Source organism: Rhynchophorus ferrugineus, unplaced genomic scaffold (genome assembly GCF_030347505.1).
Source record: "Rhynchophorus ferrugineus isolate W39M unplaced genomic scaffold, kcgeb_rfMv2 rfM7, whole genome shotgun sequence".
Classification (NCBI taxonomy): domain Eukaryota; kingdom Metazoa; phylum Arthropoda; class Insecta; order Coleoptera; family Curculionidae; genus Rhynchophorus; species Rhynchophorus ferrugineus.
The window spans coordinates 13,406,752-13,431,510 of NW_027472586.1; the positions used below are offsets into that span (position 1 = coordinate 13,406,752).

The following is a 24,759-nucleotide window of genomic DNA, read 5'->3' on the forward strand; positions in this document are numbered from 1 at the left end:
CTGTGGTCTATAAAGTTAATCAAGTTTCCGTCATAATAGTGTAAAGGGACTAATACTAAAATTATATATTACTTAAACTTTTCCACAATATTTTCGGTATAAGATCAGAAATGCATTTAATATGTTACATTAATTAAAACAGTAAATGTCTTTATATCAACACATATTAAAATATATGCACACTAATCCTTTTTCTACTATACTACACCACTGGACAGAATAACAAATTATTGTAATAAAATTGTGTCAAATATCAGGTCAACTCTTTTATAGCTAAGATGTAGCTAGATATTGTTGAGAGTAAAAGTTGAAGAACGTGAAATTCAGAGTGAAATAAATTAGGCAGCATTTTGCAAGATATAGAATAGTTTACCATGATACTTTGAAATAAGTATAATAATAATTAAATTTACTAACAAAAGTAGACCTGGATCAAATAACCAAAATTTAAAACTATTAACGATACCCTAGTGATCTAATGGCAAGGAAAATACAATGCATTATTATATAAGAGTATAGGTAAATAAATTATTGTTTTGTGAATATAATGATGTATTGACTGAGATGTTTTTCAGCTTAGAAGTACGATAAACCATTCGTTTTGGCTAGTAAATGTACAATATGTTAATCGAAAGGATCAAGAATAGCAGCGATAATATTAGGAGATATTTAGGAAAATTTTACTGCTTTCATATATAGTGATGGCTTTTTCCTTTCATTTTAACTATATTGACTGTGTTTGATCTAAACGATTTTGGTCTTTTTTATGAAAATGTTTATTTATATGGTTCTTGGAGTTCTTGTTAATTGTTCAAATATGTAAATTTATTTAAATATGGTGTTTTTATAAAAATAGGAAGGCATATAAACATTATTTTTATTACTTTATATTTTATTTAATAATTTTTTAAATAAATTATGTTATTTCAAAACATTTTCAATGTTTATCTGTATATATAGTTTCAACATTAAATCAATTATTTATCATATCTGTGTATTTTAATTTTTTAAAAATAAGGATAATGTGTAATATGATGTTTTTATAAAAATAGAATAGTTGGACATATATTAATTATACTTTTATTATTTCGTTTTATTCAATACTTGTTTAAATGAAATGTGTTGTTTCCAAAATTTTACCATTTATTTACCTCCTGAATCTATTTACCTGTTTAGTATTTTCGACATTAAATGTAATAATCACGATAGAAAAAACTAAATGGAGCTTTATATACGCATACGCCAAACTCGGATTATTCTCTATTTTAAAATTAAATGGAGCCAATGCGCCAAATTCAGAAATGTTGGGGAATAATGTATCCTAAACTAATTTCGAAAATGTAAATATCTTTTAATAAAGGAGTACGGACGATTCTTGTTGTTTCCAAATTTTATTAATCTATTTTGGGATGAATATTTCACATATGTAGGATTCTTCTTTCACAACTATATATATCTTTCAATAAAGCGGACACATTAATTTGTTATTTATACAAAAAAATGTAGGATGTAGCTTTAAGAGACTATACTATTCTTAACCGCTTTTTATCCAAACTTGCCATAACTTTTTGATAGTTACGACAATGCGGATATATTATGCGTTACAACGCTGCCATATTTTCATTCATAAAAATTACGCCTGTGTGGTTAATTTACTTACGTATAAAAGTTGAAGCGTATCGGACAGAGCCCAAAATATTGGCTTATATATTTTATGCCACCGTGGTCACCAAGGTCAAGTTTTAACCGTGCCAAATTTCACGCGTACAGGTGTCCCCGTTTTCCCCAAAAGGGAGGCAAAATTCTCACTAAGCCTATTAATATATAGGTCTTAACTAAGATCGAAAATATGTTGATATATATGATATATTTTTATTTAAAGGTCGTCAGAATGTTACAACATTAAGACGGTACAACAAGGCAGTACAGCGTAAAATAAAGTCATATTTTTAAGTATAAAGTATAACAAACGGCAACGTCGATGCTTTTAGTAAGAATTACACCAATCTCGTTGATGGAAAAATAGAGCCTTCACTAAAAATACACCCAACCCAATTGGAAACAAGCGCCAATCGATATTGTTTAACCTCTTTTTTTGCTTGGCTGGTTTTTTCATTTACATTAAGTTTTTTTATGTACCAAATATCACCAACACAATATCGTCAATAAGTTGATTTGTTTCGTTATTGTATTCATAGAGAAATCATTTAAAATATAATGATCGGACACCTGGGTATCCATTTCAAATCCATTACAGTGCCACATAAAAATTAAAGTACATTAAATTATTTCGTACATCCTTCACATATCGTGGTTGTAATACAGTGTTCGTTACAAATAGGATTCTCACATACCGAATATATTTTTCTAGTTTTGCGACGTTTTTAAATTCACTTTGGAGACATTCATAGCATACACCAGTAATCTTTTTCCTCCCAGTTGAATCGAGCTGCGTCTGAGGCGTCAATGATACAGATGTTGTTCGCTGATGCGCATACGGATTGATTATTCGAACGACTTTCAACGAATGGAGTACATTGCCAATAAAATAATCGTCGTTCATACGATTTTTTAACAATCATTTTATTATTGTCATAATACAGAATGTATGATGCAAGGCAGGCACTATCGAGAATATTGTAAAAAATACTAGAGGCCACCTGTGAGTTGATCTTTTTGTAGTATATCTACCAAGCATTTTATCCATCGCGTCTACTACATACACTACAGCTTTAGACCAGTTATAAAATCCAATAAGGTTTTTTCCTTGCACTATCACTAATTTTAGCTTCATGATGCATTGACCTATAATTGCTACCTTGTTTTTTTTTTGGCACATAACTACATAGGGTAAGTTTCTCATGAAAGCCAAACACAGTAGATAATTCTTCTCGCGTTTTTGATACAGCCATTGCTGGTGGAATGTATGCTTTATTTTTCTTCAAGGTGCCAATAACTGTCAAGTTCCAAGATAGTAAAACTTTTGCTAGTGGAAGAGTAGTGAAGAAATTATCTATTGTAATGTTTCTACCGGATCCTCTATACGGTGCCACCAAGTCTTTGACAAAAGTCTTAGAAATTCGCTAGTTAATTCAATTTTTATAATGGCTTTTAAATTAGAATAGTTTTTTGATATATATGGAATAATTCGATGGAGCTAGATACGGTATACATTACACAGATATAACATTCACATTAATCGTTTTAATTTCGAAAAATAAAAACTTTAGATCCCTTGGAGATTGTAGTTAAATTATGTTTTAAACAGTAATTTGGTGTTATCTGATATTTTATATTTGTGGTCTGAATATTTAACTAGCAAGCCTTTCTGGTTCTCTACGCATTATATACCAATATAAAACTTGAAGGAACTACTTTTTTTCACTCATTCTTCACCTAACAGTTGAACTAAATAGCTAAGCGAATGCACTGATGCCTTTGGTCTAATAATTAGATACAGAAGACAACTACTGTTCTAACAACCTAACGAAAAGGAATTGCTTTAAATTTGTTCCAGTGACTTAAATTTAAAAAAAAAACTATTTCTTTTCCACAATAAAATTGTGTATTAAAAATGTTAATGTAAACATCACTATAAAGTAACACTATAATAATAATAAGGTAATATTTCATTGTTATATTATATATACACAATACATATACCGCATAGTGGAATGAACGAACGATCAGTTGGAATGTGACTGACTGAAATAATGTGACTCTTGCATATTTTTCTTTAAAAGTACTTTGGAATATAACATTTCCTGTCAATCTATAGGTATTAAAAATTAGACTCGTAGCTCCTATGACTTTGAGCTCCGAAGGTGAATTAAAACTCGAAAAATCACATAAAATATTTTGAAAACAATAATGTTTATCAAGTATATAATAAGTAGGAATTAACAAAATATTTCATTCACATTTCTACTAATAATATATAAGGAGAGAAGCTATTGGTTTTCCAGTCTTTTTGATAAAAGTAATAAGTTACCCTTTTACCTATATTCTTAAATTATTTATATATATTATATTATTAATATATTAAATGATTAATATATATATATATATATATATATATATATATATATTAATATATATATATATATATATATATATTTATATATATATATATATATATACAATGTATATATGTTGTATATTGATTGATTGTATGTGTATATATATATTGTATTCTGGTAGTATTATATTTTTAATTAATCTATCTCAAGAACCCTCATGGTATCATATGTTTTTTATTGTTAACAATTTATGTAAAACGTAACTTATAAAACTACAATAATATATTTTAGATCTATTTTAATGTACAAAAATAATAGAATATATAATGTTTTTTCAGGCGTGACAATACACAGGGAGAGCTAAATCTGTTGAAATTATTCGTATTTTCTTGATATATGTTAACACTTGCGTTATCTTGGAGAAAATTATCGTTTTTCTTATGAAAACAGATTATTTCTCCCTTCCAAAGGTTACGAAAATAATATAAGTTTATTTTTTATCAATAAGGAAACAGTCTACAAAAATAATCTTGTTTCATCCCAAAAAAACGAATGTTAACTCTTTATTGTCCGATTTATGGACCTGAAAAGTATGATTCGCACATCTCAACGTTCTAATGACATAAACTTGTAATAGTAGTGATGAAACAACGAACAAATTAGTTATAATCATCAATAATTGCTATCAATATGTTACATTTTTAAGGTGATTTTGTTCTACTGTTAGCGAATGGGGCAGATGGTTTAGTTCTTATGAAATGTGATATATGGAACTTCTACCAAATTTGATATAACCGTCATTCAATAGTTTCAAACCAATGTATTGTGCGATACAGTAAATGCTCTCTATTACGTCTCTAATGAACTGACACAACCTGATAGCCCTCTAAAACCCATAACGAGTATAATTCAAAGTGTTAGTGATAAGTACGTTGAAAGAATGTTAGTGCACCTAATGTACTTGGCAATCATCTAAATACAAGAGAAAGTGATCTGTGTAGACTAACAAGTTTACTACAGATATAGACTTCAGAGCTATATTTCGAATAAAATATTTTTGGATAGAAAACGTAGTGAAGTGATCTTTAACATGTCATGTAAATAGTAATTACCGTAAGAAATATTTATAGGACTCTGGGCAAATTGTTGAACCACTAAGGGAAACAAAAGTATCAAATGTATAAGAATTAAAATGGAGTCAAATATTTTGTTTTATTCTTGACGAACAGAAGGTAATCCGCAGAGTAATTGAACAACCTGGTGTGTCATACTACGTAATGTTTATTATACATATATAAATCAGTTCGATACCCATATATAGAGATAATCTTGATAAATTTAAAATGCATTTCCACTGCGGATCGAATAGCGCTCCATTGTTGGATATAATCGGAACAAAAGCCTGCATCCGCAAATATTTGTACGGACATTTTACATCCTGCTCCTGAATAATGCAGGATGAATGGGCAGCAGTCAACCTGCTCGTAAAGCTCCTGAAAGCTTCCGATCTAACGGAATATCCTCGATTATTTATTCGTTTGAAAAATGTGTTATCTGCTTCAGTACAACATATATTGTTAGAAATTTAGAATGGAAAGAAAATATTCGATCAGGATTAACACAGATATTAAAACTCTTCTTTAAATAATTACAACAAAGTCAATGTGAACAATATATTGAGGCAATAAAGGCGATGCAATAAACACGTAAATATTAAGAGAGATATGTCTACTAGAAGGGAGATATGAACTGTACGAGGTGGTGCTGAGGAATGTGTTCACAATGTCTCTAAGGCGTCTTTGATTAATTGTATCCAAGGGTGGAAAGACTAGGCGGTACCGATCAAAGGACAGGGCTCCAATGATGGATTGTTATCACGTACAAACCGCCAGATATTACGCTCTCGAAACATCAGGTACATTAGGTCCTGTTCAGGTATGAAAATATGAACAAAAGTAAACCCTAATTATATCATCTCTTTTGTGTGGACTATTATTCTTCTCAAGTTCTTACAACATACCGTAATATACTATGTCAATAGACAAGATGTGTAAAGAAAGCAAATCAATAAAGAATATTGTTTTTATCTTTTATGATTTGACTACTATTATGATTTGACATTAAGATGGGACAAAAGTCCTGCTACCATTTTGATTTCGCGTCATCTTGGTTATAAGACATTTAGCTCAATTTCGCTTTAACCATTGTGTTGTGTAGACCCATCAGATAAAATTGTTGCTAATTGCTAGATTTTACAGGAGATAACCTATAACTAGGTCAATTACATAGAAAAAATTACATAAAAGTAAACAAATTAAATAGGAATTTCTAATACCGAGTATTTTGTTTGCGTATTATCAGCAATGATGGAAAATATTTTGAATTAATATGTATTCTACCAAGTTAAAAAAAAATTAAATGCACAAGCTGCCAGCGATACAGTATGTTAAACGAAAAACTTTGCAACAGTTTCCTTATGTTTTTTAGTTAGCCATAACCCTCAAAAGATGCGTGTATATATTTGACATCTGCCGGATCATTAGTTTGTGAATTATAGCACTTTGAGTGAAGCAACTTTTGTTACTGTGAAAAAAAAATATAGATAAAAAAAATTTCGCATGTTGATAAAATATTGCTTTTTGAAGGGAAAAAATACAGTTGAAGCAAAAACTTGGCTTGACTTTTCGGACACTGCCCCAGGAAAATCAACCATTAAGGATTGGTATGCTAAGTTTAGACGTAGTGAAATGAGCACCGAAGACGACGATGTTTTTGCGATAATATGTGACAATGGATGAAACATGGCTCCATCATTTCACTTCCAAGTCCAATCGACAGTCATCCGAGTGGACTGCGCACGATGAACCAGCTCTAAAGCGTGGGAAAACGCAACAGTCGGCTGGCAAGGTTATGGCGTCTGTACTTTGGGATGCTCATGGAATAATAGTCATTAACTGTCTCGAAAAATGAAGCGCCATCAACAGCGACTATTACATAGCTTTATTGGACCGTTTGGAGGACAAAATCGGGAAAAAACAGCCGACTTTGAAAAGAAAGACTGTGCTGCTTCACCAGGACAATGCACCGTGTCAAAAATCCATGAATTGGGCTTAGAATTGCTTTCTCATCCATCGTATTCTCCTAATCTGGCCGCCAGCGACTATATCCTGTTATCAGATCTCAAAAGAATGCTCGCTGGGAAGAAATTTTCGTCGCGTGATAGCCGATACTGCGGCCTATTTTGAAGCAAAGGACAAATCGTACTACAAAAATGGTATCAAAAAGTTGGAGGGTCGCTATGATCAGTGTATCACCCTTGAAGGGAATTATCTTGAATAAAAAAAACTAGTTTTGCCAAAAAAATATGTTCTACTATGGTAAGCCGGGGACTTTTCAATTGACCTGTTATGTTGCATATGTTTTAGCAGCAAAATTGTATAAAATAAAGAGAAAGTATTATGATAGAACAGCGTTATAAAATTATACTTTCTTATCTAGATTATTACTAATTGTTTCCATTAATTTTAATGTAACTTATTATCTCGCCCTTAACAATTAACGAAATATTGAGCAGAATTAACGTAAATATTGGAAATTAAATTGATAAATTGAAGACAGCTGAATGGTTCCGAATGAAATAAAGGGGCATCGATTTATTTAATTTTAAATCTCCGGGAGTGAGTGAGGCCTTTTTGGAATTTCAATAGGGACAAAATCGATGTCGGACCGAACGTTATTAATTTTTCAGCGCTCTTTCTGTTTGTAAGCTCGCGTTTTGGTAGTAATTCTTTAATATATCAAATTTCCAAAGGCCAGCGAGTTAGACGATGGAAAGGTTACAATGCAGGGCAAATTGTGCTGACGGAAATGTATTAATATTCAGTATAAAGACGAAAATATTTTTTAATATTTCATCACTATCGATATGTAAACATGCATTTTAATGTGTCTTTATTATACTTTAGAGTTATAATATTCCTATATTGCATTAAAGGAAATAATTGATATTGTAAAAATATCGAGTATATAGTCTATCCAAAGTAGCAGTCAGTTCAATATACTACCAAGAAAGGGAATTATAAAACTCACCAACTTGATCAATACAGCATTTAGATTAAAACATGTCCCACACATTTGGAAGATGGTGGAAATTATAATGATCCCAAAATCTGGGAAGTCACCAAACGAAATAAAATCCTATAGACCTATATCACAGCTGCCAGTAATATCTAAGGTTTTTGAAAAACTCCTGTTGAAAATAATAAAACCGATCATAGAGGGAAAAAACCTAATACCAACACACCAGTTTGGGTTTATTAACTAGAACTCAACAATTGACCAGGTCCACAGAATAACAGATGTTATTGAAAAAGCCTACGAAAGTCAAAAGGTATGCTCAGCTATATTCTAACATGTAGCACAAGCCTTCAATAAGGTTTGGATGAAGGCCTTGTTCTTCAACTAGAGAAAATGCTACCAAAACAACACATCGAACTATTAAAATCATACATTACAACCAGAATGTTTAGAGTCAAGCAAGAAGAAGCTTAGTCTACAATAAAAGAAGCTAAAGTAGGTATACCCCAAGGAAGTGTACTGGGGCCAATGTTCTATTTATCTACTCTACACTTGTAATATACCACAAATGGGACAATGCGTGGGACAATAGTGAAGACGCCTCACGAAAATTATAACAGGCAAGTGACAATATAAATAATTGGACACAAGCTTGGAAAATAAGAATTAATGAAAGTAAATCTGTACATGTCACCTATAAACAGACCGTACAAGCACCAATAACATTAAATAACACTATCATTCCACATAGCAACAACGCTTGATATCTCGGAATGAATCTCGATGCAAAATTTCGTTGGAAGGAACATATAAAGAAGAAAAGAAAATAACTGGAATTGAAATAAGGGGAAATGTACTGGCTAATTGAAAGAAAATCACAATTATCAGTACATAATAAATCGCTATTATATAAGCAAATATTGAAACCTATATGGACATACGGAGTTCAATTATGGTGAGATTCTGCAAAGAGTAACATAAACAAAATACAAAGTTTTCAGAACAAAGTCGTGAGAGGTATTGTGGGTGCACCCAAATACTATAGGACTGATTACCTACATTGAGACCTTCACATACCCACAGTCAGTCAAGAAATCAAGAGAATTGCAAGGGGGCATGAGAAAAGACTCCATTCTCATACAAATATCGAAATATTGCAACTTTTGGATACCACCAGAATAGGACACAGACTCAAAATAATCAAACCATTTGATTTTGTGTAGTGTTGTGTAGTGAGGTACATATATTAAAAAAATGAGCAGTGACATGTATAAATATTATTTCACCAGAGACTGAGTTAGGGCCGATGGATCCTCCTAGTTATATACCTAGATTTAAGTTAGCATAAACACAAATTGTAGGTTAGACGGAAATGACTAGTAACAATGTACTAATTAAATAATAAAAAAATTCAATATACGACGTAAAAATGTCGCAATATTGCCGCATGAAATTTTATTGTCTTAACACTTTCTATTATCAACTTGCCATGTGTAACTCATTGTCTTATTATGAAATATTCATAACTCATTTAATACACAAATTTAAATAATAAGTCTCCCTTGATTTTATTATATGCTTTTAAAAATGATATTATATTTCCATATGGACCATATCTCTTAGCTCTAAGCTATCTATGGATACTTTCCATACAGTTTCCTCTGAAATAATTGTATTAAATTATGTTAATATTGATATTTAATATTGAAAAATTATTAACTGTTTTTATAGATTTCATATATTTGATCTCTGATAGAGCTAACGTAACATCAAAGGATCGTTTTTTTTTGATGAATCCGAGGTTATATTTTTTATTTTTTGAGACATTTTAATGACCGTGCCTATACTAATATTCGGTGCAGGTGTAACACGCTAAAGAAAAACAATAAAAACCGTTGCTACTTAATATTTAACGGTAAAAATGTTTATCTCCCTAACTCGAATTTTACTGACAAAAAGGGGTCTCCTTTATCTCGTTTCTGTCCCAAGTAACTGATCAGAGACGCATTTTCAATTAGAGTAATAATATGAGGCGATTCAAAACAAGCAAAGCGTTAAAACAACGTTTGCCAATGTAGATCTTATAACTAATATTTTGATGAATTTTGCAGACATTTGACAACTGAACGACCTTGCAAATTCATTCGTCTACGTGCTGCAACGTATCAGACAGCATTGTATCTCTTTTTAACTGGAATAAAATGAGTAGTAAAATGTATAATGATTATACAACGAATTTCCAAATTACGGCAGGCAGTACATTAAATATCTTAGTAACGTATTATCGCTGCTACTTTGGATATACCATATATATTTCATACCAGTGAGAGTTATAGTTCTTATTTATTTGAGATCCGAATCGGTGCTTGCCAAGGAGATGGTGTTGGTGACTGATGAATTGACTGATTGATTGTTTGCTATCGCACATCTCAACGAGCTCTATTTAGAGCAAGTATAAGAGGTTATAAAGGAGCAAAAAGTGGCATCTAATGCTGAAGTAATGAGCTTGTGGCGATCGACACGACCCTTTAGGCCACCACGAATTCATCAACAAGTACAAAGGTTGGCAACGGCGGTGGATTGGTATCATGCAGTTTCAGGGTATAAAAGACCATCACGACGACGTCTCGCTCTCTTCTCTTTTCTCCGTCCCCTTGTAATTGTACCACTTCCACAGCGCTACCGTACTTCCTCCACCTAACCTAATATCTTTTCAATTCTCCCGTCGACCACATGTATCACTCAATATAGAAATAAACAAGTAATTATTAAACCAGTGTTTTCAGTTCTCGTGCGAATTCCTTCCCAAAACAGTAGTGAGTGTTCTGACAAATAATCGCAGCGGCAGCCACACATTTCGACCGACTGACCGACCCGACGAACATTCATACAAGCTTTTGTTTTTCTTCGATCAAGACTAAAATTCTAATATTTGGAACGATATCTTGCGAAACTTTAGGTATTACTCTAAGACACCTGTAGTGAAGTCATTGCCCTTTGAAGCTTTTGGAGATTCATTCCTAAACACGGCAAAATACCGGATTTCTACTTGTTGATCGAGTGTCACAAAAAATAATTTATACACGTTGGGTCTCTCCTTGTATTAAAGATGTATAAAAATGCATGTACATAATTTTTTTAAAATAACTTACACCTTGGTTTTCCATTTTTAAATTTGTTCTCTTTTTGTTACAATTTTTTGTTGTTGTACGCATTTTTTTCTAAAAATGAAACAATCGAACTAGTTATGTTTTCAACAAATTTGGCAGCGCGAATAAGAACACCACCACCAACTCCAGGTAAATTCATCACGTTTCATCCCGTAAAAAGGCCGGTATCCATAAACCGCATTAGCACGCCGGCTCCTTCATAATTCTTAATTAGGATGACGCCGTCTGGAAGAATAAAAACCTGTGGTGCAAACCAGGATAATTCATTCCGAATGCGATGACGCTAACGCCCTTGCTGAGGGTTATGGACAGGGTCTATAGTACTATTTAATTTATGGGGGGAAATAGGTGTATGACGGAGTATTTTGGGTGATTTTTCTTATTTTCTTAGCCAATTAAGAATAATTAATTAATAATAACTTTAATTTTATAAGACAAATATAACGAAAAAATATTTTTTTCGGAATATGAAAATTAAAATTTGCAATAATGGAAAATTTTGTTTAGTTTCTAGGTCACAGTGAAATTACATATAGTGGCAACCTAATAATTAATCAGCTATCCCAGCATCATCTTGCAATGCTTCATTAGCTTCATATGTGTCATTTCCGGCTTACTGCTATTCTTTTCGAACTGTCCAGACAGCTGCGACGATTTTGTTGGTCTATGCGTCAACTTCTTACGGCATAATTAAAGCTCCTGCTACCAACGGTAATACTAAGCTCTTTCAGAATGGTTAAAATACTGCAAGTTCCTTCGTTGAATAAGCAAGCATCCAAGTATGCCGAGACCTCAACGATTTCTAAATTAGAATGTTTTTGTTAAGAAAATGTTTTTGAGCATTCATATACATTTTAAGTATTACCGCCTAAACTTCTATCGAGTAAATCATATCTCTATAAATATAAGAGGATTTTATGGATTAAATAACTTGAGACACATTCGTGACGTCAGTCGTCATAAAACAAAAAATTGTTTCTAAAAATGAAACAATCGAACTAGTTATGTTTTCAACAAATTTGGCAGCGCGAATAAGAACACCACCACCATAACTCCAGGTAATTTCATCACATTTCATCCCGTAAAAAGGCCGGTATCCATAAACCGCATTAGCACGCCGGCTCCTTCATAATTCTTAATTAGGATGACGCCGTCTGGAAGAATAAAAACCTGTGGTGCAAACCAGGATAATTCATTCCGAATGGGATGGCGCTAACGCCCTCGCTGAGGGTTATGGACAGGGTCGCTGTTGCTGCCGGGTCCATTTGTTGAAAAAAATGATAAAAAGCCGGAGAAGCCTGGCGCGTAGGGGCCAAAAAAAAACGGCAATAAATTGAAGCTTTTCCCCGAACAAAGAGAATACCCGATGGTATTTTATCGATGGCGCGATATACTTTCGTAAGGGGATGAATTTAATGGCCGCGATTTGTCGCTGATAATGTGAATATTATTAATAAAAAAAAAGGATATATGTTCGACAGAAAAAATAAATTATTTCCGGATATATTTATCATGTCCTTTATATATAAGCGATATAATGTCATTTAATTTAACGGGCGAACTAGGTGTAGAACGGCATATTTCGGGTCATTTTTATGATTTTTTTGGCCAATTAAGAATAGATTTATTTTATTTAAACTTTGAGATTATATTATACATGTATTTAGGAGTTTAAAAATAAATTTTCAAAAATTTCTATTATCACCCAATGAGGGTATAGGCTGCCGCGCGTAGTGTGTCTTCATCCAGCTAATTTGTGTACACTGTAGGTTTTCATGAGAAACTAATTTAAGAAATATATTTTTTTGAACAGTGTATTTAAACTAAAATCAAGGAAACAAAACGAAACCTTTATTTAAGATTTTTTCTTATATTGTGCCAAAATAACAATAATGCTACAATATAAAGAATTACTTGCCAATTTTATTTATATTTGTAGAATATTTTGTACATGTATTTGATAATTTATAAAAAAAATTTCAGAAGTTTCTATAATCGCACAATGCTGTATGTCTTCATGCAGGTGATTTGTGTATATTCTGGATGTGAGAATTGACATTGTGAAAACACAGAGAATCTATATATATATATATATATATATATATATATATATATATATATATATATATATATATATATATAAAGAAGATATGTTTAAAATTTTATAACGATTGGTTAAAAACTCTAAGAGCTAGAATGTACAAAAATTCGAAAAATTAAATTTTTCGAGAAAAATGCGTTTGAAAGTTAGAGGAGCAATAGTCTTTCATTAGTTTCACTAGTGTGATTTTTGGCCTACCGCTGTTCGTTTCAAGCTTTTCGGGCTTCTTTATGGTCCAAAGCTGACTCGATTTTGTCGGATTATGCGTCGATTGTCAACTTCTTGAGCATAATTGAAGCACCGCTACCGACGCTAATATTAAGCTCTTTCAGAATGGTTAAAATACTGGAATTTCCTTCGTTGAATAAGCACGCAGCCACATATGTCGAGACCTGAACAATTTTTAAACCAGAACGCAAATGTTTCGGAGACAATCGCTAAACTATTGAATTGTAGCTTTCGTTTGTATTTTGAGTATGACCTCGTGAATATCACCATTAATTTATTTCAAGATTTCCATTTTATTAGAAATTGGATTCAAATAAGAACTTCCTCATATTTTACATGGAATGTGAATAAATTATATTAATTATGAAAACATAAAGGTTTTTTGCAGCAATAATAACAAAATTATCGTCCAATCTAGAATTTGTATTAAGAAGTAGAATTACGAGATATTTATATCAACTTATTCCATGGATTTTATTTAGAATATTCTTACCGACTGTAAATATGTTACTTAAATATAACATATATTTTGTTCAGCAAAGTTCTTTCACAAGAACATATAATAATAATAATTGGAAGTATGCTAAATCAGTATAGTTTTACCAATTTAACTACCAACAAAAAAAATCGTATTCGTAGCTTTCAAGTAATTAATTTCCAAAATTTAAAATCGACTGTGAATATGTCTAATTAAATATTGACAAATAAAAGTTACTTGAACTAACCGTAACAAAACTATTACTCAATATATATCAACTGTTTAATATATCTCCATTAAGTTATTCCCTGATTTTTATTTAAGATTTTTTCTTATCTTGTGACAAAATAACAATAGTGCTACAATTTAAAGAACTATTTGTTGTTTTAAAATACATTTTTTAAGCGCCTGAGCTATGAGATCTCTTTGTTTTTGTATGAATATTAAGAACAATTTATATGAAACTACAGCGTTGTCTTGAACAATATTTTTAACATCATTGTTTTCTAGTGAATTACTTAGAACAAATTATCCACTAAATATAAATAGTAATACAATAATTCCTGACATTTTATACATGGACAATTTTCTTTAAGTCTCTATAAATGCTCGTTGATATTTTGTGTATATAAATTGAAGTTTTTCCCCGAAGAAAGAGACCACCCGATTGTATTTTATGGATGAACATGTCCTTTATATATAAACGAAATAGTACCATTTAATTTATGGGGAGAATTGGTGTATGACGGAGTATTTTGGGTCATTTTTCTTATTTCTTAGCCAATTAAGAATAACTTGAACTAAAATTAAAGACAAATAAAAGGAAAAAAATATTTTTGTCGGAATATGAAAATTAAAAGTTGTAATAATTGAAAATTTTGTTTTGTTTCTAGGTCACAGAGAAATTATATATAGTGGCAGCTTACTAATTAATCAGCTATCCCAGCATCATCTTGCAATCCTTCATTAGCTTCATATGTGGCATTTCCGGCTTAATGTTGTTCTTTTCGAACTGTCCAGAGAGCTGCGACGATTTTGTTGGTCTATGCGTCAACTTCTTACGGCATAATTAAAGCTCCTGTTACCAACGGTAATACTAAGCTCTTTCAGAATGGTTAAAATACTGCAAGTTCCTTCGTTGAATAAGCAGGCATCCAAGTATGCCGAGACCTCAACGATTTCTAAACTAGAATGTTTTTGTTAAGAAAATGTTTTTGAGCATTCATATACATTTTAAGTATTAAAGCCTAAACATCTATCGAGTAAATTATATCTCTATAAATATAAGAGGATTAAATGGATTAAATAACTTGAGACACATAAGTGACAAAGTCGTCATAAAAGAAAATTAATTATTGTGTTTTTAAATATAACAATAAAGCGTCCAAACTAACCTGAGCCTCAAGACTGCGATTTATAGGTCGATGCTGGCGGATCATCTCTTACGAAGAGACCAATTAACCAATTCTCAACGATGAACGAACGCAGTCTCTTTTATTCTCCACAACGCTAGCAGGAAACCGTTCATTTAAATAACCATTCTCGGTAAATGGGATTGTTCAAAGTTTTTCGCTAGTGTCGGCGGGTACCGGTCGGTCAACGGCGTAACGTTTTATCGCTCGTTTTTTTTAAGGGCTTTCCTTTGATCCCCTTTTGTTTTCCGGACATCTCGTGACTAGATATTGCTATTGAAGTGGTGTTGCTTTTATTTTCAATCGTGATTGAATTCAGGGAGTTATAACGAGGACGATTAGTAAGTTTAGTTGGCTTTGGTTCGAATATTGTTTTATAATTCTTTCATGACACTGAAAGTGAAATATCTGAGTACTCGTAGAAATTGTATTAAATGGTAATTACATAGTTATATTGCTATTTACATTTAACATATGGTCATTACTAGGTTTGGTGATTATATTACATTAACATTTCAATGATTTTTATGATCATTTTTGCTCTAAATTTCTTATATCTTACTATAAGTATTTGGATTTTTCTTGAAGAAGTTCTCCTTTTCTATGCACTTTTCTTTAATTCGCTTTTGTTTTGCGGACGTCTCATGATAAGATATCGCTGCTGAAGTGATGCTTATATTTCCAATCAATATGCTTATATTTCAATTGTGTGTATTGATTGATGAATTGTGTGAACATCAATAGATTGTGTCATCAAAGTATTTGTGTTTACTTCGGCGGTTTATGTGTTACCATTATTTATATATTATTTTATATTACACACAATTTAAAGTTTCCCTCAATTTGGTTAAATTGGTTGAAACTCCAATTTGTGTATTCTAGCTAGGTCATTTATCGTGGATATCATTTTTAGCGAGGAAGTTCAGAATTTTTAATTTTTCATAAAAACATATTTAAAATATTTTATTCACAGCTTTTTATAATGCGTGTAATAAAAAGACATAATGAGACTTTACAAAAATAATTAAAGAGATTTTGGCCATCCTTTTATAACTGTTGACCAAATTTATGTGGGCTACCATGACCCTCAATCAAAACTAGATATAGATTTGTGGATCACATTCGAATTTAAATTTAAATATCCGCTAAAGTCAATTAATTAAACTACCAGTTGTTTAAACACCCAGCTTATTGATCACATTTAACTGTCCGTGATTTCTGGCTCTTCGCACCTCCCAAAAAATGGAAAGTATTTCCATCAAATGACGGGGTAGTGGCAGTATTTTTTCACAAATATAAATGCACCATCTCGGTTCTGATATCAGAAATTTCCGTTCGAACTCCCCAAATTCATACTTTATTTACATGTCAGTTGAATATACAGAACAACTGGCATTGATAAATAAAGCTCTAAAAATAAATACAAATTATAATAATAGTAATCAATAAATCCTTAAAAGTACTGTACAAAACCTTTTAGCATGCTTGGCTAGTTTTAATATGCTTTGTTTAGTTTATACATATATCACCACCAATTAATGAAACAAATAATTCCGAAATCGTTTTAATATTTTCTCTAATAATATTATTTGCATTTTACATATATTTAATATATTTTAGACTTTTGGTTTTAATAGTAAGCAATGGTGGCCAAAATGTAACATTTGCAATTGGACAAATTAGCAAAGAAGTTTTAAAAGCTATATTATGGCAAGTAATGCGAGCCATAGGTAAAATTTCACTAGGTGCATAAACAGTATATTATTGAGAGAACTGGAATTACCAAGAACTGCCAGTAGAAACGAATGTTTAGGATTAGGGTTATTTTCGTAATTTAACTTTATTCCTGCATATGAACTAAGGGAAAAGATTTAGCTGTTTTGTTACCAGTTTAATATAATTAAACGTGACAAGAAATTCGATGAAGTTCAAGCCAGATGTTAAAAAACTTGTAATATCCTTGACATACTATTCATCGAAATATATGTGTACGTAATACAGAAAAAATAAAAAAAAATACCATACGATCTAACCAAAATAAATCACGAACAATATTGAATAAGTGCTTTAAACATAAATAAATAAAACCTTAAATTACATGGAACTAAGACCGGAGACAAAAAATATATTTTGGTAATCCGACACGAAGTATAAGACATATGTTAAAATTCCTTATAATATCTTAAAGTCACCAAACAATAACGTCGAATATATACAGTTTAAATTAAACTAAAGTTGATATAAATAACATGTTTGTTTATTTGGTTCCATCCGTTACATCTCAGTGAGTCGGCTAAATATAATACATCTGAAATAATGTTTGACGGACTAAATATTTGCTACAAAGATGATGTTGTCTCTGTCAACAAGAATTAATGGGAAAACACGATTATTGAACATTGATACAGACTGGGGAGTTGTCTGCTGATACAATATTAGTATGAGAATGTTTCTAATTAATGAACCGTTAAATTACAACTGAGTTTAATGATTATTTGGGTAATCGTGATTGTTTTATTGCTTCACATATTTTTCCAAGTGTTTTTTCATTTTCCGAGTGTTATATCTGCTCGTAATTATTGGACTACAGGAAATATGTAATATTGGATTGGCTAGTTGAGCATAGGCGAACTTAAATAATTTATATAACATTTCAATTTAGTTTGATTTTCTTTGACGTGTTTACATGCATGCATTTCGTTGAGTAGTATATAGTTTACTAGTATTTATTGATATATCTTTCATTTTTACTAAACAACTGGAAATAATCTGTATATTAATTGACTTAGCGAAAATCTTGCCTCCCTTTTTGAGGAAAACGGGGACAGCTTGAGGCGTGAAATTTGACACGATAAAAGCTTATATGAAGGAAGAATTTTTAGGCCTAAAATGTAATAGAATAACATATCATTTTTTAAAAATCGTGGCTGATTTCGACCAGTGGGCGATCTCTAGTAGAAATAAAGGTTTTTAATGTTATTATTAAAGTATTGAAAGCGAAAGGAACAAAACAAAGTAGTAATATTGAAGTATTACTGTCGAAGTAGCAGCATTGATGGTAAATTGTAATTATGTAATTATCTGCCTTATTGATGTATCTCCTTTTCATCTGTCTTTTTCACATCACCAATGTGCTCTAAACGTATTTTGTATGTCTGCATTCTGAACTTGTAACTTTATATGTTTCATCTAGTTGTATCTATATTACTAGTACTAGTATTTAATCTACAGTACCAATTTCTTACATATTCTTATCCAACGTACATGCTTATACATAAAATTTATTAATAACCACTAGGAACAATGACGCCGATATTGATATATACGAATTTAACATAACCTACTAAACAGCGATAGATGACTATACGTTTTACATTGTCTGCCATTATGTGTGATTCGGATTGTGATCTTGGTAATTTTGTTAGTCAGATCGAGGATCTGATTAACAAAGTGATAAGAATGTTAAGTTTTTATTCATATTTTAATTAGAGCTACGTTTTCGAATGGATTTTAATAATAACAATAAGTAATATAATGTGTTGAGTTGTTATTGAGAGAAAACAATTTTGTAAATGATAATAAAATATATTTCCTCTCTTTTCATCGTTTTCATTGACTTGTGACACGGTGCATTATCCTAGTGAAGCAGCACTTTCTTTTTCTTCAACTGCGGCCGTTTTTCGTTATGCAATAACTTTATGCAATAACTTTATGCAATAGTCGCTATTAATGGTCCTTCCCTTTTCAAGGTAGTCAATGAGAAATATTCCATGCGCATTCCAAAATACACACGCCATAAACTTGCCAGTCGACTGTTGCGTTTTCCCAAGCCTTGGAGCGGGTTCATCGCGTGCAATCCACTCGGATGATCGTCATTGGATTTCAGAGTGAAATGATGGAGCCATGTTTCATCCATTGTCATATATCGACACAAAACCTCGGGTTTATTACCCTTGATAATCTTCAAACCCTGCTCAGAATCATCAACTCGTCGTTGTTTTTGGTCAAAAGTGAGCTCGCGCGGCACCCACTTTACATACAACTTTCTCATTCCCAAATATTCGTGAATGATATGATATACACATTCAGTTGATATCTTTAGAGTGTTACTATTTGATTCAGTTTCAATTTACGGTCATTCAAAATCGTTTTGTGGATTTTTTAAATGTTTCAAGTTTCTGCGTTCACCGTCTTTGGTGCCCATTTCATCACGTCTAAACTTAGCATACTTTCCAAAATGTGGGAGATTGATAGTAGTTCCTCATAAATATGGCAAAGAAGTATTTCAATTTATTGGAAAGAGTGGGTAAATTGATAATGACAAATCAGTTCGGTTTAACTTGATTTGTAAATTTCTCATTTCTAAAGAGATTTACTAAGAATAATTCCTTTTTTATGCCCCAAAGCTTATTTACTTCTTCCTATTACTGCTTCTTTCGTTTACTTCATGCTATTTCTCTTACCATCTGCGAATGGGGAACGATCTTTATAATATAATGTATTTATAATTTTTTCATACCTAAGGGCATATTTGGGTAGGTTGTTGTTGGGGATCCAGACGAATGCGATGCTATTTTGTCGAGAGTTAGCCAGCCTGTATAATCCAAGAACTTGCACCACTAGTAGATAAAATAGATTAGAGAATAGAGAAAATAGAAACTGAACTATATTTTTTCAAAAAGTATCGAGAATATTTCTAAAAGAGGAATTGCTATAAATGAAACAATATTATTTAGTTGCCCGTGAGGCTTTGATATTATGATTATTTTCGTCAATTTCCTATAAAAAAGTTAATATTTAAAACTAAGGGTTGCGTTAATTGCTAAAGTAAGTTTTATTGTGGCTTTTCTATATAATAGCATAAATATTCTCCATTGATCGAATGCAATTGCTTCTTTTGGGCACAGATGTTTATTATTTCTTAGGTTAAACTTTTTGTTGTAATTAGTAGGAACATTTAGGGTTTTAAGTTATCGGCATTAATGATGTTATTCATCTGTCTGTCGTGATCGAGTATATATATATATATATATATATATATATATTTTCTTTAGTATATATTACAGCAATATTTCTCAATAAATACCTTTTCAATGTGAATAAATGATCATAGTACATACAAGCATTTTTATATGGACAACGGCGAGTAAAGGGAAATAATTTAGACAATCAAAGAAAGGAGCTGTATTGACCACTCCATCGGTTCAACAAGTCAACCTATCTCTAACTTAAACTTAAGAAAATTTTTATATATATATTTTATATATATATATATATATATATATATATATATATATATATATATATATATATATATATATAGATTTGACACTAAGGTGGAGCAAAAGTCCTTCTACCATTTTGATTGCGCGCCATTTTGGTTGTGCTAAGTTTCGCTTTAACCATTGTGTAGTGTAGGGATCCAAATTTTATTATGGATAAATATACGCCACAAGAATGAGCAGAAATAGTGACAATATTTATTGACAATAAACGCGTTCCATTATTGCCTCTCAGCGGATATTGCGTCAATTCTAGCGGGACTTTTGCCACGCATTGTATGTTATCAAAGAGCTTTTCTTTTTATTTATTGCCTGTGGACCATTGATGCTTCTTATAGGTGGAATAGATGTTATACGCTTCGTGATGCTATTGATTGCTGTCTAGAAAGAGTAATTGGACTCATACATATTGATAGCTCTAATAGGTAAAAGCTCATTAGTTATTCTTGAAACTTTTCAGTTTAATGTATAATTTTTTTCCTTTATTATTAATAAGGTCTTAGTATCGCTTGGTAGTATCCTAGTTTATGCGTCCTTGCAGTATAGTTAGACATTTGATCATAATTTCAATCCTTTTCATGTTTTTGTATGTTGATGTACTGGATATATTTTTGTATGTTAGTAAAGGTAGGCTATTTGTCCTTTTTGTTATATTTTCAGTTAACGCTAAATGTTTTTGAAATTGCTGAGTTATCTAAAGCCTAAAAAAATTTTCTTAAGTTTAAGTTAGAGATAGGTTGACTTGTTGAACCGATGGAGTGGTCAATACAGCTCCTTTCTTTGATTGTCTAAATTATTTCCCTTTACTCGCCGTTGTCCATATAAAAATGCTTGTATGTACTATGATCATTTATTCACATTGAAAAGGTATTTATTGAGAAATATTGCTGTAATATATACTAAAGAAAATATATTCCATCCTTTGCTGCAGCCTTTTTCATATTACTAGGAATGCACCGATGCCGTACCGATTTTAGATTGGTAGGTGGCTCTTCTTTGTCATGGACATAAAAATAAAAAATCAAAAGTCGAAAAGGCAATTCTAAGCATTACAATATTAGCATATGCATTATATATTCAATAATCGGCACAACTCAATAAAACTAAATAGAACTGTTATTTTATATAGAGAAATGACAAAAACACTGAATTTAACAGTAATATCAGGATGTCTAATTTTTGTGTACAATGGTTATCCGGATTTTGAACAACAGGAATCTCTGATTAAAATACATGCAAGCATATAACATTCTAATGCAAAGTCTCCTCTAACAGTAAAGGCTCCCTCTTCTACCAAAATGTTGAAATGAGATAACTTTTTATTCATTTCGTTAATCAATATGGAGATGTAATATAATAGAATATATTAATCGGCACGTATATTTTTTTAAGATTTCCTTAAGGTTAGTGGTGAGGAAGAACAAATGCGACACCCGTGTCCGCATTGTTGTGGCCTCAATTTTTGCTTCAACTTAAATTTATACATCATTTTGAGACATCCCAAACGACTTATCTCCGTTGCAATTATAGCTCTAAAATTTTACGGAATACCCTTTCCATCTCTTCATCATAATATTTCCTAAAAACAGACCATTTTGAATGCCGAAAGGGAAATTTCTTGGACTTCCGAAATGCTTTTTAGGCGACTCTCGTATCCAGTTTCGGGAACGAGGAAATGTTTTTACGGTCGGTTTCTCTCGTTGGATATATCCTTATCCTTTTGTTGTATCAATGCTGCAAGGAGTTAATATGAATTTAGCTATATATTACTGTGTCCGAGAGGTCGAGAAATATCAGATTAATATCGTAAATTTACTACGGCTAACCCACTTGACCCTTTTCAAGATAATCTGGGAATAAAATCTTCTTAGGAGTTCCAAGGGTCGACACTAATAGATCCCAGTAGTAAGATTGGCTTACTTTTTGTCCCGTTTGCTGTATTTGAACTTTTTTTCACTGATACGTTGGAATATTATAAAAAAAAAACAACATCAGATATGTGTGTGTATATATATTAAAAGACTATAGAGATTGTACTAAATATGTTGTACTTTAACACCGTCAAGAATATCACACGAAAATATAATCAACCCGCGATTGGAATATATCATATATTAAATATTGATGATAATTCCTTCGGTGCTAGAATACGTGAAGATCAAGTGAAAAATTGTGACATATTTGTCAAATATGGTATAAATGTGTGTTAATGGTAATCCAAAATAATCCAAATGATATTTTAATTGCGGTAGGGTAAATATTTACCACGAATAGAGTTTAAAAAATATACTGTCCTCCAAAAAAAATAGAGTCCTAAATCGTATATTTCAATAGTTAATAATCGTATTTTTGACTGGCGGTTTTCTTTGGTTATACACATATCAAAATTATCAGCAAAAATGTTAAGTATCTTGTTTTTTTTTTACAGATTTCTTCAAGAAGACGTTGCATGTATTGTGGAAGCAGGAAGGAAGGCGATGATGGCTTAGGATCCTGAGCCGAAGACGTAATGGCCAGGGTGCGGGTATGGTCGTTCAGGGGCTGGACCTGGGTCATTTGCGTATTAGGATTATGCGCTCTGGCCGCGGCAGACGTAAGTATCAATAAACTATCCTAATTAACAATTAATGTATTTATTAACAAGGAAAACAGCTGCCGAAAACTTTCAGTGTCAATAACTTAGATTAGTATATTTTCAATTAATATTCTTACAAAATTTTTCATTATATTAAAGAACTTAACATATATTAACGTTGATTTAAAAATATTTTTTTGGTTATTTAATTTTTAAAAGCAAATATATCAATTTATGTTAATACACAATAATCAAGTGCATGTAACCAAAATTTAGTCTTTTATATAAGAAGATCCGTTTAAAATGAATACACTTTTAATCTCTTAGCGATTGTTTCACTAGACGAAAAACCACAGATTATAAGAAGGTATCAAAAACAATATGTCTCATATAAAATGGTCCGACTTTTATACAGAATATGTTAATATTATAGGACTGCAAGGGAAAGAAATATACCCTCTATCTATTTTTTGTAATATATTAGTATTTTTTAACCTATTTTTTTGAAATATTACGGAAGGCGTTTTAAGCGCTATTTTAAAAGTTGTTAAAACTAACTATATTGTGAACGAGAAAATATTGCCTAGGCAGCCAAAATATCTCAAAGATAAACATCTACAATAGTATATCCAATAAAACATCCAAATTGTCCATCATCCAAATTTGTAACGTCATCAAATTGAACTTTTGGTTTAGAACGTTTGCCGGTTTATAATCTATAATTATTATCACTAATGTCTTGAAGTTCGGCAGTATATTTGCGTTTGGCAGTATAATTTCAATTAAAAACTCAATATTTTTAGTTAGGGAATAATTCAAATCATAAGTTCTGCACCTCACAAGATAAACGGTGAGTGGTATTCTATGACCTTTTAAAAGTGGATGAAACCATCAATGTGACAGTCACTTCAAGTACGAAAATATCAACAATATCAAATCATCTTCTGATATGTTAATGAGGAACTGCTAGATAATAATCTGTAAGAAATATTTAGACTGAACCAAATTTGCATAATATGTCTTCAGTCATAATATATCACAATATAATAAGAATTAATTGCTAGTTTGAATAAATATATATAATTCTGAGTAAATACAATTCGTTTATAGTTTATAAACAAAATTTTAGATATAAAATTTGTGCATATTATTTTGTGTCAATACAATACCGGAATTTAACTCGTATAGATTATCTGTTAGTTTAAATTTAAACTGATAATAATGTATATATGTTCCGAATACACTGTCAGTTTTCATTATAGTAAAATTATTTGAACAATATCTGAATAGGTAGCCCCATTAAGCTGTCTATTTCAATCCAATCAGAGGGGTTCGATGTTGAAATTAAATTAAATAAAGTGTGTGTGAGTTTTATTAACGAATTTATTCTTTATTTATAATGCCTTTCTTTGTCATC

General features: G+C 31.2%; 1 protein-coding gene across 2 annotated transcripts in view; it reads left to right on the forward strand.

Moving 5' to 3' along the window:
- The window catches only part of LOC143199935 (uncharacterized), a 240,421-nt gene that overhangs the window by 72,314 nt on the left and 143,348 nt on the right, over positions 1-24,759 (forward strand). The window contains exons 1-2 of one of the 2 annotated variants that reach the window (XM_076410094.1): positions 15,688-15,826; positions 23,196-23,360. In XM_076410094.1, coding sequence (XP_076266209.1) covers positions 23,277-23,360 — 84 coding nt within the window. In that variant the 5' untranslated portion in view covers positions 15,688-15,826; positions 23,196-23,276. Of the gene's footprint in view, positions 1-15,687; positions 15,827-23,195; positions 23,361-24,759 lie in introns of those variants that run through there. The other variant, XM_076410093.1, reaches the window with a different exon arrangement.